Source organism: Haemorhous mexicanus, chromosome 9 (assembly GCF_027477595.1).
Source record: "Haemorhous mexicanus isolate bHaeMex1 chromosome 9, bHaeMex1.pri, whole genome shotgun sequence".
In the NCBI taxonomy this organism is placed as follows: Eukaryota; Metazoa; Chordata; class Aves; order Passeriformes; family Fringillidae; genus Haemorhous; species Haemorhous mexicanus.
In genome coordinates, this window is record NC_082349.1 from 24,711,864 (window position 1) to 24,729,349 (window position 17,486).

Genomic DNA, 17,486 nt, shown 5'->3' on the forward strand with positions numbered 1-17,486 from the left:
GTGAGATCACTACTGGTGCTGCACTGCCTGTTTTCAACAGGATTTCAGTTCAGTGGGATTTTTAAATCTTGGATTTAACTGTGGTGCTTAGAGCAGGACTAAGCACTCCTTGTAAAGGTTGGATGAGATGAACCGAGAGGGATGTTGCTGTGGTATTTTTTTTCCAAAGGCCTGTGGAATTTCAGAGGAGGCATATATCACTTCAGGGGGTTCAGGGACTTCAGAATGCATTTTCCAAGACTTCCCTCTTTGAATATACATGAAAAGCACGCCTGAAACTGTATTTTCCTGTTTCTCAGAAATCTTGGTATATCCTAGAGGTTATGCACCAACTCATGTTTGCCATTTTCCCAACTCCGTCAAGGCAACCCCGTGCCACAGGTCACATGGCTGAAGGATGGGCAGGCTCTGGCTGAGGCTGGAGATCCCAGGGTCGTGTCCAGCGGGCGATCCCTGCAGATCTCCGAGGCGCAGCTCCTGGACACGGGGCGCTACACCTGCGTGGCATCCAACACTGCTGGGGACAGGAGCAAAACCTACAGCCTCAACGTGCTTGGTGAGCAGCTGGGCTGCCTCTGCCGGAGGAACAGGGAGCTCAGGAAGAAAGAGTCCTGTTGGAATTCTGTAGGGCTTTTTTTTGGCAGCAGTGCACAAGTTGCCTGTCTGTGATTAGAATTTTACATCTTAGTAATTGATAGGTGATAGTGGTTTTATAAACACCAGTGCTGTGCTTTAGACAGCAGAGCTGGAACACAGGGAACCTTCACAGTGTGTTGCCCTTATGGAATGGGCAGGACAGCACTTTGGCTTATTGTGATTCAAGCAAGGAGCATCTGAAGAGCATTTCAGATTGTGATCTCTTCAGAAAAGCTGAAACCATCTGCACTCCTCATTTTTTTTTGGTTGTGTTTTTTCCCCCCTATGAGGGTTATTGCACAACGAAGTGCAAACAATGGTGAATTTGTTTTCCACACCCTTGTTCCTAGCCTTATCCCTCCTTCCAGGATCATCAAGCAGCAGCTCTGCTCAAGGAGTGGTGGCTGGCTTCCTGGGGAGCTGTGCTTGACAAAGGCATGGGTGGGAGGGAATTCCACTGGTTTGGGGTCACTGCTGACTTCAGGACAAAACATAAAACCAGCTGAGTCTTACCTGGGTCTGGGTTTTGGTGCTTCTTGTAGGACCGCCCCCCCCAGCTGGCTGAGGCTGCAGCCAGATTCCTGGACTGAACAGGGACAAGAAAAGGCTTTTCAGAGAGGGGCTTTTCCTCCCTGTGGTTACTGATTTTGTTGTTCCCAGTGGCTCCAAGCATTGTGGGTGCAGACAGCCAAGGGAATGCAGAGGATATCACAGTTATCCTCAACAGCCCCACCTCACTGGTCTGTGAAGCTTATTCCTACCCCCCAGCCACCATCACCTGGCTGAAAGATGGGAATCCCTTAGAGTCCAGCAGAAACATCCGCATTCTGCCAGGTAAACTCTGTTCTTATTGAGAAATAACACCTGATCCTTTTATTGCATGTTTTTCTGTTACAGACTTCTTTAAAAAAAAACAAAAGAATGTATTTCTGTTAAGTGTAATGCACTGGCGCAGGTTGCCCAGTGAAGCTGTGGCTGCCCCATCCCTGGAAGTGTCCAAGGCCAGGCTGGATGGGGCTTGGAGCAACCTAGCTCCAAGGTTAGTGGAAGGTGCCCCTGCCCATGAATGGGCTTTAAGTTCCTTCCAGCACAAATCATTCTGGGATTCTTTGTTCTTCTCTAGTACTTCCCATTCCAATATTTTTAAGTACTTCACATTAACTGATTGTTTATTTGTGTTTTAATATGTATTTATCGTTTTGTAACATCAAGCTAAATGATGAGAAATTCATATGAGTTAATGATGAATATAAATGACCTGCAATTAAGGGTGGAAATTAGATGGAAAATAAATTAATAAAGAGAATGAGGTGGGACTTTTCTAGGTCATTAGTAATTTGCCATTTTTAGTTAGTAGAATAATTTCTCCCTAGTATCTGTGGAGGTGGAAAATGGGAACAAGCTTCAGAGGGAACACTGGAGTACTCTAGATGTACGAGTACCTTACCTTGTTAACTGCAAGTGTTCAGAGAAAGAATGAGTCTTGGCTAAGTATCTTCACGAAATTCCCTGAACAAATTTCTTGACAAAATTTCTTAACAAATTTCCCAAGAATCCATAAGCAGCTGGAGTTGTGATCCATGGCACTGCCATGAATCATGCACTCATTTGTTACACATGGTAGTAAGCATAGTAAGCAGTCAGATTTTCTGCTTTTCAAAGGGCAGATTTTGGTCCAAAGGGTTGGAAATATGCTGAAGGAAGTATTTAAATAACTGGGAGGCAGGAGTGTGGTGCAAGTGCTGTTAAAGGTTGTGTCTTTGGCAGGTGGGCGGACCCTGCAGATCCTGAATGCCCAGCAGGACAGCGCTGGAAGATACACCTGCATAGCCACAAACGAGGCTGGGGAGACACTGCGGCACTATGAAGTGAAAGTCTACAGTATGGCAATGCTTTCAGTTTTTGGAATTTCTTCTAGTTTTGCATTCTTCCATTTTCCCCATTGCAGTGATATCTGTCCTGGTGAATGCAAGATTTCCTATTAATGGCTTTGCTGAGCAAACATCTGTATTAGCTCTGGCAGTGCTGGAGGAAAGACACCAGAAAAGTTGATTTTTGCATCCTTTGCAATGCTGCAGTTGTGCTAAAAGCCTTTATGTCAGGGGAGGACATTTAAGAAACACTGAACTCCATTTTCCTCTGAAATGCTTCTTTTGGAGCTGATTTTCAGGTCAGATGAGTGCAGCAAAATGAGAGATGTGAGCAGAGAATCTCCTGAGCACAGAAACCATTTTAGAAAAACAGGAGAGGGCCTCTAACATCTGATGGGACACTTTATTGAGGAAGGCAAAACAGAAGGATACTATTTTTATATCCTTCCATAAGATCCCATATACACAAAAGTTTTCCTGTTCAAGTCTTTCTGTCAGCACATTTTCCTTTGAGAATCTCTTCCTACTCAATTTTTATGCTCAAACTCTTCATTATGGGCTCAGTCAAGCATGATTTTTACCTTTTTTTTAAAATTTCCCAGTCTGATTTGGAATTGGTTTGCTCCCTTACAGTACCCATACTGTTATTTAATTACACCAAGTCCTTAATAAGGCCCCTCTGGATTTGGAATAACGAGAAGATGACAAATGAGTTCATTACTAATGCATGGCTGTGTGGGAATGTAATGCCCTCCACCCCCAAATGCCATTGCAACTGTCAGTTATTAGGATACTGTAAGTATTAGGGGAAAATATAAAAGTTCCCAGTGGAAAAGAGGAGTAGAAAATTCTCTGAAAGCATTTTACATAATTTCAAAAATATTATGAGACCAAGCTGGGGGTCAACTGAAGAATTTTGAAACATTCTATTTTCCTTCTGATTCAGAAAGAAACAGGATTTTGCAACTCTGGGATTTCAGTGGAAATACTGAGTTTTGACCAGCTATGCTGAGTGTGGACTTGTGATCAAGCATATGTTTCTGGGAATATTAGTTTTCATTAAAATGCTCTTTAATGACTACAATACCCTGAACGTAATAGAATTGAAGCCAGGCATGTAATAATGAAGTGCTGTACTTAGGTAGGGCTGTAGTCAGGTTTGCATGTTTAAAAACCTGCATGTTTAAAAGTGTTGAACACAATTTCGTATATTTTTGAACATAATAACTGTACTAAAAATAGCTGACAATACATATATATATATAAGTAATAATTTGGCATTTGGCTGTGGGCAAGAGGCAGTTTATTGTGGGAATGCTTGCTTTCCAGGAGGTTATCATCTTAGTTAATGTTGAAATGCTGCAGCAGCCAGTAAGCCATGACAGTCTGTCCCCTCTCTGCCTTTGTCTGTGTGCAGTTCCACCCACCATTGCCAAAGGGGATGTCTCAGGGACAGGGCTGTCGCCCAAGGAGGTGAAGATCAAAGTGAACCACAGCCTGACCCTGGAGTGTGAAGCTCACGCCATTCCTGCTGCTGCCATCATCTGGTACAAGGATGGACAGGCCAGTTACAAACTTGATTCCTTTCTCTGAGGAGATGTGGGACAGGGACAGCTGTGTGTTCCCTGTCCCTGGAAATAGCATCCATACAGAGAGCAGGAGTCACTCTTACTCCCTGCTGCTGGCAGAAGCACTGCCCAGCAGTTTAGGGTGTTTGCTGGCACCCAGACCTCTGCAAATCAACATCCTGGCTTTTGCTGGGTGCCTGGAAGTGCCTGAGACACTGGGACTGGAGTTTCCAGGCCTGGCACTGGCCTGTGCTGGGAGAGGGAGTGCCCTTCTTGGCAGGAGCATCCCATGGTGTGACCACAGGGCCGTGGCTGTTGTGTAAAGCCCCCAAAGGCCCTGTTATTTACAGATGGTTCTCTCAAGTGCTGCCCTTGCAGAAGTTGCAGAACCTCCCCCTTGGTCCTGGCAGAGCTCACAAAGCCACAAGAGCATCTGGCTGCTCCAAGGGGGGTGAGGCACAAGTCCTGCCACACACAGCGCTCCATGAATCTGTCTGGGGAGCTGGAAAGGGCAAGGCCACGGGGACACATTGAAATACAGCACAGGGGATGAATAAAAATGGAACTCTGCTGCTCTTCTGTAAGAATGGAGGCTGTAATCTTTTGCTTGAGCTGTTTTTGGTAGGGTGCTCATTGTGGAACAGCTCCTCCTGGATTTAACAAGCATGTGGGAATAACGTGGATGATCGCCCACTGGCTGTTTCAGGTGTGCCCTGCTGTTCTGGGAGTCCTGGCTGTATTGCCAAAGAAAAACTCAATTTGGGGAGTTAAGAGGTCCCCAGAGGCAGTGACTGTGCATACCTGACTGCCACTGGCACAGCAGCTGCTGCTCCCTAGGCTGCCCTGGGTGAAAGGCTCTCACTCCTGTCCATGGACTGAATGAATTCTCCCCTGCAGGACTGGAGTTCAGTGCTGACTCCCTAATCATAGAAGCATGGGCTCATGGCATAGTGTGGGTTGGAAGGGACCTCAAAGCCCATCCAGTTCCACCCCTGCCATGGGCAGGGACACCTCCCACTAGACCAGGCTGCTGATGTAGATGAGCACATGTAATGTATTCTGGACACACAGGCTGTGTCACTGCAGCCTCTGCTGTTATGTGTGAGCCACATTTGGGCACAGGAATATCTAATCCTGTGTCTCTCTGTGCTGCTGCTTGGTCCATTCTATGTTCGAACCGTGTCCTTGCTGGCTGCAGATCTGTAGGATGGGTTAGATCCATTTGTTCACCTCACAGAAAGCTGAGAATTTTCCAGGTGTTGGAAGCTTGGCCAGTGAGTTCAGGGGTTGGATCAGCCTGATTGAATCCAATGCCACAAGAGCATTGGCTTGATGGGGATGGCATTGCTCCTCTCAGCAGCATCCTGGGGCTAGGAGTGATGGAAAATCACATCCTTGAGGAGACCAGCCACCACAATTGGAAAGATGGAAGATGCAGAGTTTCTGACAACCATGAAAAGAAAATTGTCTCCAGGAACTTGGAGCTTGATTGAGTTTACTCAATTTCACTACCACAAATTTGGCTATTTCTGGTGTGTTCTTTGCTGAGTATTAATGTTCATTTGAATTGACATTGCAGCCACTACAAGCAGATGAGCATGTCCTGATCCAGGGCAGTGGCCACACCCTTAATATCAAGGAGGCCCAGGTGTCAGACACGGGGCGCTACACTTGTCTGGCCTCCAACATTGCTGGAGAAGATGAGCTGGAATTTGATGTAAATATACAAGGTAAAAGGGTAATAAAATTCTCCAGGTAGCCTGCTTTTTTAGTGTTCTGGCATGTTGGAATTAATAATTTTAGGTCCTTTACCCTTGCATGGTCAAATCCAATGCTTTTGTGTTTTCAGGGATATTTTGCTCATTGCTGACATGTAGTATTTGATTATTCTTTTTAATGTTGTGTTTGTGAAATCAGTGCAAGGACATAGGAACTCTGATCTTCCTCTAAACGCCATTAAAGTTTTTGATGTGTTTTGAACTAAGACATACTTCACTTTTCTGTTTCAAGTAGTATTTAGAGGCCCCAGACATAAGCATCCTATTGGCCTACTGTGTGTAAATACAAGGAAACAATCATGAATAATTTCTGAAAATTTAGACAAAATGACAGCTTGAGTGAAACCAGATACCACATTCTTTAGGTATTTTTGTTGATGAATTCCCTCTGTGTTTGTTACCAGGTCATCTTTCACTGTTATTTATTGCCCTTCAAAAAATACTCAGTAAATTGCTCAATTGATCATTCTAGAAGAACTAGAGTTTTCCTGAGTAACTTAATGTGGGGGGAGGGGTTTATTTAATACACTTAATTTTAATTGCTGCTATTGAACATTACAATACCCTCTTATTTCTTGACTTTAAAACGAGCAACATCTGCTGCAAAATGCTAACATTATTCCTCTTCTTTGTTGTAGTTCCTCCTAGCTTCCAAAAGTCTTACAGGGAATGGGAAGCTGGGAACATGGTGGATGCAGAAAGAGGTGGAGAAAGTAAAGATGTAATTGTCAACAACCCGCTCTCACTGTACTGTGAGACCAATGCTGTTCCTCCCCCTGTGCTCACGTGGTTTAAGGATGGGCATCCCCTGAGCTCCAGTGACAGAGTGCTCATCCTGCCAGGTGGGTGTTCAGCTGGCACTCTGTAGCGCTGCACTGAGGTGATCAGAGGGATGGAACCCCTTTCCTGTGAGGAAAGGCTGGGAGAGCTGGGATTGTTCTCCTGGAGAGGAGAAGCTTCAGGTTGACCTTGTTGTGGCCTTCCAGTGCCTGAAGGGCTGAGAGGGAAGATGGAGAGAGACTCTTTACAAGGGATGGAGGGACAGGACTCAAGGAGAGTGTATGGACTCAAATTAAAAGAGAATGGATATTGGGAAGCAATTCTTGGCTATAAGAGTGGGCAGGCCCTGGCACAGGGTGCCCAGAGAAGCTGTGATTGCCCCTGGATCCCTGGCAGTGTCCAAGGTCGGGTTGGAGCAAGCTGGGACAGTGGAAGGTGTATCTGCCCATGGCAGAGGGTTGCATTGGATGATCTCTAAGGTCCCTTCCAACTCAAACAGTTCTATGATTCTGTGATTAAGAAATGGTCTTGGTGCTGATATTTGTGTAGTGATGACACTCTTCTCCCCTTCAGAATGCTTCTTTAATATTCTTTTCAGACTTCATTAGCTGGAAATGCTTCTCTCCAGTCCTTGGCCTTAAGTTGTTTCCTTAAATTTAAGAAGTAGTTCCTAAAATGGTGTGAATGTAACCACTGAACTCTCAGAGTGAATCATGGAATTGCAGAACAGTTTGGTTTGAAGGAATCTTAAGGCCCATCTCATTCCACCCCCCTGTCCCATAGGCAGGGACACCTTCCACTATCCCAGCTTGCTCCAAGCCCCATCCAACCTGGTCTTGGACACTTCATTATGTTGCAAGATAAAATGCAGCCATGATACCTTCTCTCTCATGTGTTCCTGATTTATTTCCATATTAAATTTGCTTTGATAAAAAGATAATTGGAGTAGAAAAGCCTCTTAACCAAGGGGTGAGGTATAGAAAGCATGTTTGCAGCAGAAAAATGGCCATAATCCCCTACTTAAGCTTGTGGGGAAGGAAAAGAACCGCCTACAGTCATGAGTGTTGCTATGCAGAGATGGTTTGGGATAGAGTGTTTAAGGAAGGGCGGTGGTAAAAGGGGGACACCTGCTTGTTCATCTCTTGAGAGAGCAATGACCAATACTCCCAAAGTGTATTCCTAAGACCTCCTCTCCTTCTGGAGGTATGTATATGGCTATGCTTTTATGAAGAATAGAGTGAAAAGTACCTCTAAGCCTCAGAAGTGAATCTCTTCAGTTTGGAACAGAATATTCTGTGCTTATATTTCCTTTTGCCTGTTAGTTCTGTGCCATCTTACTGAGAAATATTTCTATTTTTGATGGAAGAGTAATGCCTGGCTACATATTGCTGCAGCATGATCTTTGTGTATGTGGAATTAATTGCTCTTTTCTAACATTTCAGTATGAGCATGGCTGCACTCCAACTATCCGCCTGGAGAAAAAGTAGCCGGGAAATAAAAACCTTTAGCTACTTATAATTCAGACCAAATGCTGACCATTCATAAATTTGCTTGCTCAGGTCTCTGGTGGGATGTGGTGTGGAGATGATGGAGAGTGCTTGATGCTGCCTTGGCCTTTGGTTTGCAGGAGGCCGGGCGCTGCAGATCGCGCGGGCCCGCGCGGCGGACGCCGGCAGATACGCGTGTGTGGCGGTCAACGAGGCGGGGCAGGACTCTATCCACTACGACGTCCGAGTGCTCTGTGAGCTCCCCTTCTCCTCTGAGTGCCAGAAAAAGGGTTCTGTGCAAAATAACCAGCCTTTACAGTCCAGGAGTTCCAAGTGATTTTAATGTTTATTTGTAAGCAATGATGTTAATGTGTTTAGGGTGCTGGAGCTGTACAGATTTGTGTGAACAGTGTTGATGTTTTTAGTTCCTTGTATGAAGGTTATTGTTACAGGAGCTCAGTTGTGTTACAGCTCTCACCATTCACCAGAAAGAAAAGCATAAGTAAAAATCCAGGTTTTGTCTTGTTCTCTCTCCAGTTTCCCATTGAGAATTGTGACCGAGGCTTTTCTCTCTTTCTTTATTTTGCCCATCATTTTCTGCAATTCCTGCGGAACTCCCAAAGCCTGAAGGGAACTGAGGATTTAGATTAATGAATGCCTGCACAACCATTTGGATGGCCTTTTGTGTCGGTTGATGTGTCAGTGCTTTAGCCTTGGGAAACACTTCTTTGCTTTTATGGTGGTGTTATACCACTGAAAATACTGATTTATTGTTACAGTGAGCTCCTGCCTTGGAAATCATCTCTTATTTTGATGGCAAAGAACATAGTGGAATAATTGGAAGATGGGTTTTCACCTCTCCTCCTCTCTGTGTGCCATGAACAAGTGTAGTTCTGCTGCAGTCCTTGGAGTTAGGCTGAGTTGTTCCAGATGAACTTCTCATGGGATGGCTTTATCTTTCACTGGATTCACTGGAGGTTTCACTCTTTCCTCCTGCAAACCCAGTCTAATCTCACAACCACCTGAGAGGTGCTGAGTGAGTGTTCTCCTCACTTTTGCTCCCTGCAGCTCCCCCATCCATCAGAGGGGCCGATGGGGACCTGCCTGAGGAGGTGACTGTGCTGGTGAGCAAGGAGGCAGCCATGGAATGCATTCCCAGCGGGAACCCTTCCCCAAGGATCACCTGGCAGAAGGATGGCCAGCTCCTGGAAGAGGATGACAAACATACATTTGTGTCCAATGGAAGGAGGTTACAGGTAGTGTCATCTTTTTTGTAATGGAAAAACTGGGTGTTGGCAACAAAAAACTTGTCTGGCTTTGCTGAATAGGAAGTGTTTTCTTTCTCCTACAAGGTGCTGCAAATAGCACCTTAGGAGTTTTTGTCCTTTGTTCCTGTCCCTTACCTGCTGCTTCTCACTCCCATGTAATTCCTCAGATCCAACCATTTGCGGGATCGTGCTGTGAATCACTTCAGTTGAAATCACTTACTTTTAAGTATTATTGACTTTTTTTGAGCAAATAGTGAAAATAGTGTATTCTGAAGAACTTCCTGCCTGTTGAACGAAATTGAATAAAACTGTGAAAGCAGAGAGCTGGGCTTAATCCTCTCCACTTGCTTCTTTGGCAGTGAATTGTCTATATATTAGCTCCAAAGCCGTATTTTGTCTTTTTTTGCCTTAGGTTTTGAATTCCCAAATAACAGATACTGGCAGGTTTGTCTGCATTGCAGAAAACGTAGCTGGAAGTGCCAAGAAATATTTTAACCTCAATGTTCATGGTAAGTACTGTCATCCATAACTTCTGTCTTCTGTCAAATGCTGGTTCAGCTTGGGTGTGTTATTTTTAGCAGACTGCTCAGACCCCCTCAGCTTCATTCATGTGAGCCCTACTGGGTGTGATGGAGATTCTGACAGACCAGAACTCAAATATCAGTTTAAAGTACCTTGACAGCTTAGGGCTTTTGATACCACCTGGTTTTGGCTCGTCATATATGTTCCAGAAAGGTGGGAATTGTAACTGAGGGAGCCTTGTGTGGTGGCTGTGTTCACCCAGTTGGGGTTGCTGAGCCCTGGAATCATGAATTATAAGTAGGTTGGATTATAGCCTGTTTTGATATATTCAGAAAATTCATTTTTTTCAAAGAGATTAGTGACAGAAAGCATCAAAGGTACATAACTTGTAAATGCTTGGTTTTTAGAAATGTGCCCTTTGAGGTTCCTTTCTGTTCTCTATTTTTGGTTTTCTTGTGGGATTACAATAGGGTTAAAGTAAATGTTGGCTTTAGGCATCAGAAGTCTAAGACAAATACAATTAAGACATTTTTCATGAGGAAATCTCCACTACCTCCCCTTCCCTCTCCCAATAACTTCAGAAAATCAAGACATCACTAATTAACATTTCAGAGAAAACCCAGACTTCCCCTTCTATTTCTGCCCACTTTCAGCTTTCCATCCTGAAAAGAAGTATCATTCCCACTAATTCTTCTGCACCATTCCATGTTTCAACCTGACAAGGAATACTGGCAGCTACATTTTTTTCTGCTCTATCTCATGGAAAACAAGGGCTGTCCTTTCTCCCACCTGATGACAGTACCAGCATGCCAGGAAGTGATGAGTCAGCTTATTGCACCCAGAATAATAGCATTTTTTCCTCTGTCACATGTGCAGCAAATTTACCTACTACATGGCACAGATTTATAGCACTTTTTGCTGCTCAGTAATGCACTTAGCCAAAAATAGTGTTGTCGTGGGAAGAATTTGCTCTAGAGTTGTTCTCTGAGAAATTATTTTCTGGTCAGACAGTGGAGTCTGCCCAGATTTCCTGATGTGTGAGTTTTGCATTTAAATCAAAATATTTCACTTTTCCTGACACTCGTGTTTAAATTTAAACTTCTGTCTTAAAAACATCTGGTTTTAGTGACTATGACTGAATACAATTCTCTTAAAAAAAATATTTGCATGAAGTTTCAATTCTAACTCAACACTATTACCAACTTAGGGCTATTTTTCTTAATGCAGTTTAATTTGAAAAATTAGAATATAGCTGTTCAGGAAAAGACCACACAGGGTGAAGCACTAAGGAAAATGCATTATCAGTAAGTAGCAGGATCTGGTTTTTGTCAATGTCACAAAAAAAGGCTATTTCCCAGCATTTTTATGTGTTTCTAATAGAACTGCTCCCATAAATTTAAATAAAATATTATAGATGATCTAATACTGAAGATGATCTGAGTAATAAAACGAGTATAACACCTTTTAAAACATAGGAAATAAGCACCCAGATTTAAAATAGTAGGGAAATAATAGGTAATTTTCATGCTCAGTGCTGTGCTGTATTTATGCACATACAGATACATTTGCATATGCAGATTACCTGTGGTACATTTGTGGGTGTTTTTTGCTGCGGAAATTGAAATCAACCATTGACACAATTTAAGGAAGTTTCATTAAAGACAGCTGAGATTTGGCCTTGTATGTTAAATTACCCACTGCCAATAATCACATCTGTGGAAGATGAACTGTAAAAGTAAATAAATATAAATAACTATTAAATGCCGTCAGATCAGAATTCTCCGCTTGCTCTAGTAAACCATTTTATCCTCTTTATCAGGGAGATATTCTTCAGTTATTCCAAGCTGAAAAATACAGACTGAATTCCCCATTTACATGGACTGCTCTTGTTTGTGCAGTGCCCAGAGGAGCCATAAAGTTGCCTTAATGACTGGGTTGTGTCACTCAAATGGCAGCAAACAGCTGGAGCATTTCAGGGGAAGATGGGCCAAAATACTTCAGCGTTTCTGTCTTTGAAGAGGAGGATTCCATGTGTTCTTTGGAATGATTTTTCTACCCAATAAAGCCAAGAACATGCTTTTGCCTTCCTCTTAAGTGTTTTATATATCCCCACTGCAAAAACATGGCAACTAGAGCTTGGGGGTTATTAAAAGGAAGAGATTTACAGTTCTTTCATTCTAAATTGTTCTTGTAGAAAGGTCACATGTCAAAGTATTCTTGATTTAAAAATTCTGGGACTTGAAAGCTTAAGGAATGCACCCCTTGGAGCAATGCTGCATGCCAGGATTTTCCAGTGCTTAGCTCACTGCTAAGCAACAGGTTTGTCTGGTTGACAGAACCACTCTGAACTGTGTTGGGAGGAATAAGTCTGAGGTCTCTGTAGGTGGAAAATGGACTGTTCCAGAGAGAACAGGAGCAGCAAGGAATCAGGAAGAAGTGATAGTCATCCTGCATATCCTGACAATGGGAATTTGCTCTCACATAGCAATTGTCCATGAGCATCATCAGGATCTTGTGTAGGTTCACTAGCCCTCCCAAGCCTCCAGCGCAGAATGACTGCAAATGGAATATTTGACATTGTTGTGAAGTACAAGAGCAGGAGTGACCTTTAGATTGTTTCAATCTCATTTGCAGGTGCTTCCAAAAAGCAGTGGATCCATTCATAGGATGTGAAAGATTTTTGCAGCCTGGTCCTTTGGCAAAATGCAGCAATTCAGCTTTAATACAGTAAATCATGATCTTGTGGGAAATCCTTTGCTGATGCAGTAATAGGTGCTAATGATCTATTTCTCTCTCCACAGTTCCTCCAAGTGTTGCTGGGACTAACCCTGAGAATCTGACTGTGGTGGTGAATAATTTCATCTCTCTGACTTGTGAGGTCACAGGCTTTCCACCTCCTGATCTCATCTGGCTCAAAAATGGGAAGCCTATCAGTTCAAATTCCAACACTTTTATTGTGCCTGGTGAGGAATCTCAGCTATTCTGCAGCCTTTGGGCTCAGCTTCTGTCTGATTTGTCCTGACAGGGCCCATGGCCACTCTGTGGGGTGCAGTGCCTGTGCTGAACCTGTTGCACCTGCAGTTCTAAACCAGCATTTGGGATTGACATAGTCAGCACAGAGCAAACCTCCAGCCTTCTCTCCTCACTCCAGGTGCTCGGACGCTGCAGATTCCCCGAGCCAAGCTGTCAGATGGTGGAGAATACACTTGTACTGCCAGGAACCAAGCTGGGGAAAGTCAGAAGAAGAGCTTCCTAACTGTCCTTGGTTTGTGTTGTACTGTTCTGTGAAATAGCATTTGTTGCTTCGGAAGTGTGGGGAGGTTTATCTGCTTTATGGGGTTATTTCAATGCAGAACTGACTCTGGGCTCCTTCCCCAGTGCCCCCAAGCATCAAAGCGCAGGGGGGAGCGTCAGTGACAGCGCTGAACGTGCGGGTGGGCACCCCGGTGACCCTGGACTGCGAATCCAACGCCATCCCAGCCCCAGTCATCACCTGGTACAAGAACAGCCGCCTCATCCCCGACTCTGCTGCCCTGGAGGTCCTGGCAGACGGGCAGACCCTGCGCATTAAGGCTGCAGAGGTGGGCCAGGCTGGGGGGAGGCTGCATCTGCCACTGCTCTGCCTCTGCCAAGCAATTATTTCAGTCTTTTGTGGTGTATTTTACTTGATGTACGTGGGAGATGTGTTTCCTGGAGGCTTTTCATCCTGTGAGAAGCACTTTGAGTTGGCAGAGGTACAGGTTGTTAACGTCTCTAGCATTAAAATAAGAATCAATAATGATTTCTTTTAAAACTTGTTTTTATTTCAGGTTTCTGACACAGGACAGTATGTGTGTAAAGCCATAAATATTGCGGGACGAGATGATAAAAATTTCCATCTCAATGTTTATGGTAAGCACCCTCTGCATCATCTACAATAGTTATTGTAATAACATAAACTTAGCAGATTAGGCACTTCAAAATCAGTTTACATAACATTCTTACTGCTTCCATTCCATTCACAGTGCCTCCAAGTATAGAGGGCCCTGAGCAAGAGCTGGTCAGTGAATCCATCAGTAATCCTGTCACCTTTGTATGTGATGCTACTGGAATTCCTCCACCCACAGTAGTGTGGCTTAAGAATGGAAAACCAATAGGTAACATTGTCTCATGCTTTTCTCTCCTCTTCTTCCCCTCTTTGAGGCACCACTTTGCTGTTTGCTGTCTGGTTTGTGTTTCTTCCTTATTTGTCTCTAGACACTCTTATGAGAACTGATTGGAATCTTTGTTTTGTAACTTTGATGGAACAATTTCTCCCAAAAGACATGTTTGTTCCCTGTAGCCTGGTTTGGAATGATGACTTGTTTATGTATTTCAGAAAACTTGGAACCTCTTGAAATTCATATTTTATCTGGTGGAAGCAAGCTTCAGATCGCTCGTTCTCAGCTCCTGGACAGTGGCACCTACACGTGTATTGCCTCCAATCCAGAGGGGAAAGCTCAGAAAACATACGTGCTTTCCATCCAAGGTAAGGAATGGGGGAGGATGCAGGGAGCACAGCTGGTTGAACATTGGGCAAATGTGACACTGTCTGTGCTGGGGACACTGAGATCACATAACCATGTAGAAAAGTGGAGAATTTGGACTGTTACTTCTGTAACCAGAGGGGACGGTGGTTGGAGAATTCAGTACTTCTAGTCTAAAATTTGCATGGAAAAGAATATCCTTAAGTTTTGACTGTGGAACTTGAACAGAGTTGTGCAGCTTGTGTGTGTCCGCTGCTGGTCACATCCTTCCTCCTGCTAAGCACTGGAGCTGCCTTGGTTGGCTGTGGAGCAGCACATGGAGATGGATTCAGGAGCAGTGGTACCTGTTGAGCCATGGCAGGAGTTAGCAAAGACCTACTGCCAGAATTTCCTTAGGAATACTTCCCCCACCTCAAATGACAAACCCTTATTTGTTATGGAATTGTCTCCTGCCTCCTGTGAATCACCCTTAGTCTGGGACTGTTGAGTTTTCCTCTGTTCCTAATGACTCATCCACACTAATTGCACTGGTGTACCCCTGCCTGCCAGTTTTTCCCCAAGTTTAGGAATGGAATGTCAAGCTGGTTGTTTGATCAAATGTGTCTGAAGTTGCTTGAAATGCTCAGAACTTATTAATGGGACTCACAGTCTTGACTTCATGGATAGCAGGACTTTCATCCTTGTTCCTTGGGAACGCAGGCTGGAAATGGCTTTGATTAGGATGGAATTAGGGTGGCTGTTCACAGGGCTATGATGGTGTGGGTCACAGAATCCCAGACTGCTTTGGGCTAGAAGGGACCTTAAAGCCCATCCAGTGCCACCTCTGCCGTGGGCAGGGACACCTTCCATTATCCAAGCCCCTTCCATCCTGGCCTTGGACACTTCCAGGGGTCCAGGGGCAGCCACAGCTGCTGAGAACCTGCCCCAGGTGCTGTACTAAGTGCTGGTGCTCGTGAGCTACTGCAGTAGGGCTGTTTCTAGTTCAGGTTACATTTCTTGCTGCTGAATCTCATCCTTCCCTGGTGCATTTCCAGTTCCTCCCAGTATTGCTGGCTCTGAGATGCCGAGCGAGGTCAGTGTCCTCCTGGGAGAGAGTGTCCAGCTGCTCTGCAATGCCACTGGAGTGCCCACCCCAGATGTGCAGTGGCTCAAGGATGGAAAAACAGTTGCCAGCGATGATTTACAGAGGATAAGGCAAGAAAAACTAGCAGACACTGCATTCTCTTCTAAAATTTTAAGGGCCCTAAGGGGGGAATGTGAGGAGAGTCTGAACTGGAGCTTAGCCAGGTTAAGAACATCATCTCCCTCCTTAGCTTCTATAAATCAAGTATAATTTGTTAGTCCTTTGATTTTTTAAAATTTCATTTTCTTCACAGAGATAAGTTTATGATACTTATGTCTTTCTCAGTTAATAAATTCCATAAATGTTTATCAGATTCATGAAAGTTTATTAAGGTCATTTAGTTCCTTTGGAGGGGAAAGATCTGAAGCATGGAAATATTTTACCTAATGCTTATCATTATGGGTCCTTCAAAAGCCTGGCTGGAGTTGAATCTTAAAACCAAGCTAAACAGGACATCTCTAGGAAAAACTTCTTAGCTTGTCTCTAACAGAAATATTTAGCAAAACACAATGCAAAGCTCCCAGGAGGATAGAGGTAGTTACTGAAATGTCCAGACCAGATTGTTTATTTGCTAGGTTAGAGGAACGCTAAACAAGCTCACTGTGCTTTGTGATGGTCCTTGTAGAGTGACTCCAGATGGCAGCACATTAAGCATCTCCAGAGCTCTCACCTCAGACATGGGAAAATACACTTGTGTGGCTACTAACCCTGCAGGAGAGGAGGACAGGATTTTCAACTTGAATGTGTATGGTGAGTACTGCCAGATGTGAAACCCAAGTCTGCTCCATAATCCCATCCTTGGGAGTGCTCCTAAGGGAGAGCCCAGAGAGGAATGCCTGTCTGCAGTGGAATCCTGCATGCACATGTTTCCAATTGCCTGTGCTGTAGATATAACACAGGATGCTCTGTCAATGACAAAAGGGTTGAAATTGCTGGTAAATGTGTTTTGGGATAAACAGGAATTAATTCTTGGGTGGATTTCATAACAGAGGGTTTCTGCTTGTGGTGATTTTTTATTTCTTGTGGGGAAGATTATATTGGGGCTGATTTCCTGTGACCCTGCTGTTTTGTCGTATTATTTTCCCTAGTTCAATCAAAGCACATCAGCTAGGAGCAGAGTGGTATGAAGGGAACTGATTGTTAAAGGTCCCGAGAGTTTAAAAATGAGGGAGTGTTGGAGGAAATTGCACAGTTTGACATCCAGTGGCTAGTGAGTGTAATCCTTTAGCAGCCTAGAGAGTGGATATTTTAAGTTGTGGGAAATGTGGTTATTAAATACAGTGGAGAGAGGAGAGGAGAGTTCTGCCCAGGCAGGGTTTCACTGCAGGATAGGTGTCTGTCCCACTTACACAGACTCTCAGTCAGTGGGAACACAGGCATGAGCAGAGCAGTAAGAGAGGACCTTTGATATCATAAAAAAACAGTGCTGAATGACCACAACACATCTTTTTGGCACAGAATGGCTCTGCACAACAGCGGGGAGTTTGTGCTCAGTTTGCATTGGCTGAAGTTCAAGCAATAACCAGTTTAAAAGTCTTATTGGTGTCACTGTCACAGTGAGTGATGGGATCCTAACTGAGCCAGTGCCTGGAGCTGCACCTGGCTGGGCTTCTTTATGTAGTGAAGGCCATGGCTTTCAAGCTAACCTGTAACCCCAAAGAGCCCCAAAGCAGCAGTTTGTGTCCTCATCCAGAACACTTACCTAGGCATTTTGAACTTTCTCCGTGAAATAAGCAGATGCATCCAGACATCAATAAATTAACTTTCCTCCTCTGTGATTTCACTGTATTTAAGATTTATTGAAGGCCATGAGTTTGAGTGGTCCCTTCTGGCCCTGAGTTCAGCCCATCTGTTCCTGCACTGTCCTTCTCTCCCCAGGAACTTCAGGCCCTAAGCTCTGTCTTGCTTGCTGCAGGCTGGCAAATCAAAGAGAAGTCTACTGTCATTG

General features: G+C 44.2%; 1 protein-coding gene across 3 annotated transcripts in view; it reads left to right on the forward strand.

The window, feature by feature from the left end:
- HMCN1 (hemicentin 1) overlaps positions 1-17,486 on the forward strand; it is a 166,567-nt gene that overhangs the window by 113,163 nt on the left and 35,918 nt on the right. For all 3 annotated transcript variants that reach the window (XM_059854550.1, XM_059854552.1, XM_059854551.1), the window contains exons 49-65: positions 365-556; positions 1,297-1,470; positions 2,404-2,517; positions 3,925-4,070; positions 5,655-5,805; positions 6,492-6,695; positions 8,261-8,374; positions 9,189-9,376; positions 9,801-9,897; positions 12,712-12,873; positions 13,062-13,175; positions 13,289-13,491; positions 13,720-13,801; positions 13,915-14,046; positions 14,268-14,417; positions 15,450-15,609; positions 16,164-16,288. In XM_059854550.1, coding sequence (XP_059710533.1) covers positions 365-556; positions 1,297-1,470; positions 2,404-2,517; positions 3,925-4,070; positions 5,655-5,805; positions 6,492-6,695; positions 8,261-8,374; positions 9,189-9,376; positions 9,801-9,897; positions 12,712-12,873; positions 13,062-13,175; positions 13,289-13,491; positions 13,720-13,801; positions 13,915-14,046; positions 14,268-14,417; positions 15,450-15,609; positions 16,164-16,288 — 2,508 coding nt within the window. The remainder of the gene's footprint in view (positions 1-364; positions 557-1,296; positions 1,471-2,403; positions 2,518-3,924; positions 4,071-5,654; positions 5,806-6,491; positions 6,696-8,260; positions 8,375-9,188; positions 9,377-9,800; positions 9,898-12,711; positions 12,874-13,061; positions 13,176-13,288; positions 13,492-13,719; positions 13,802-13,914; positions 14,047-14,267; positions 14,418-15,449; positions 15,610-16,163; positions 16,289-17,486) is intronic.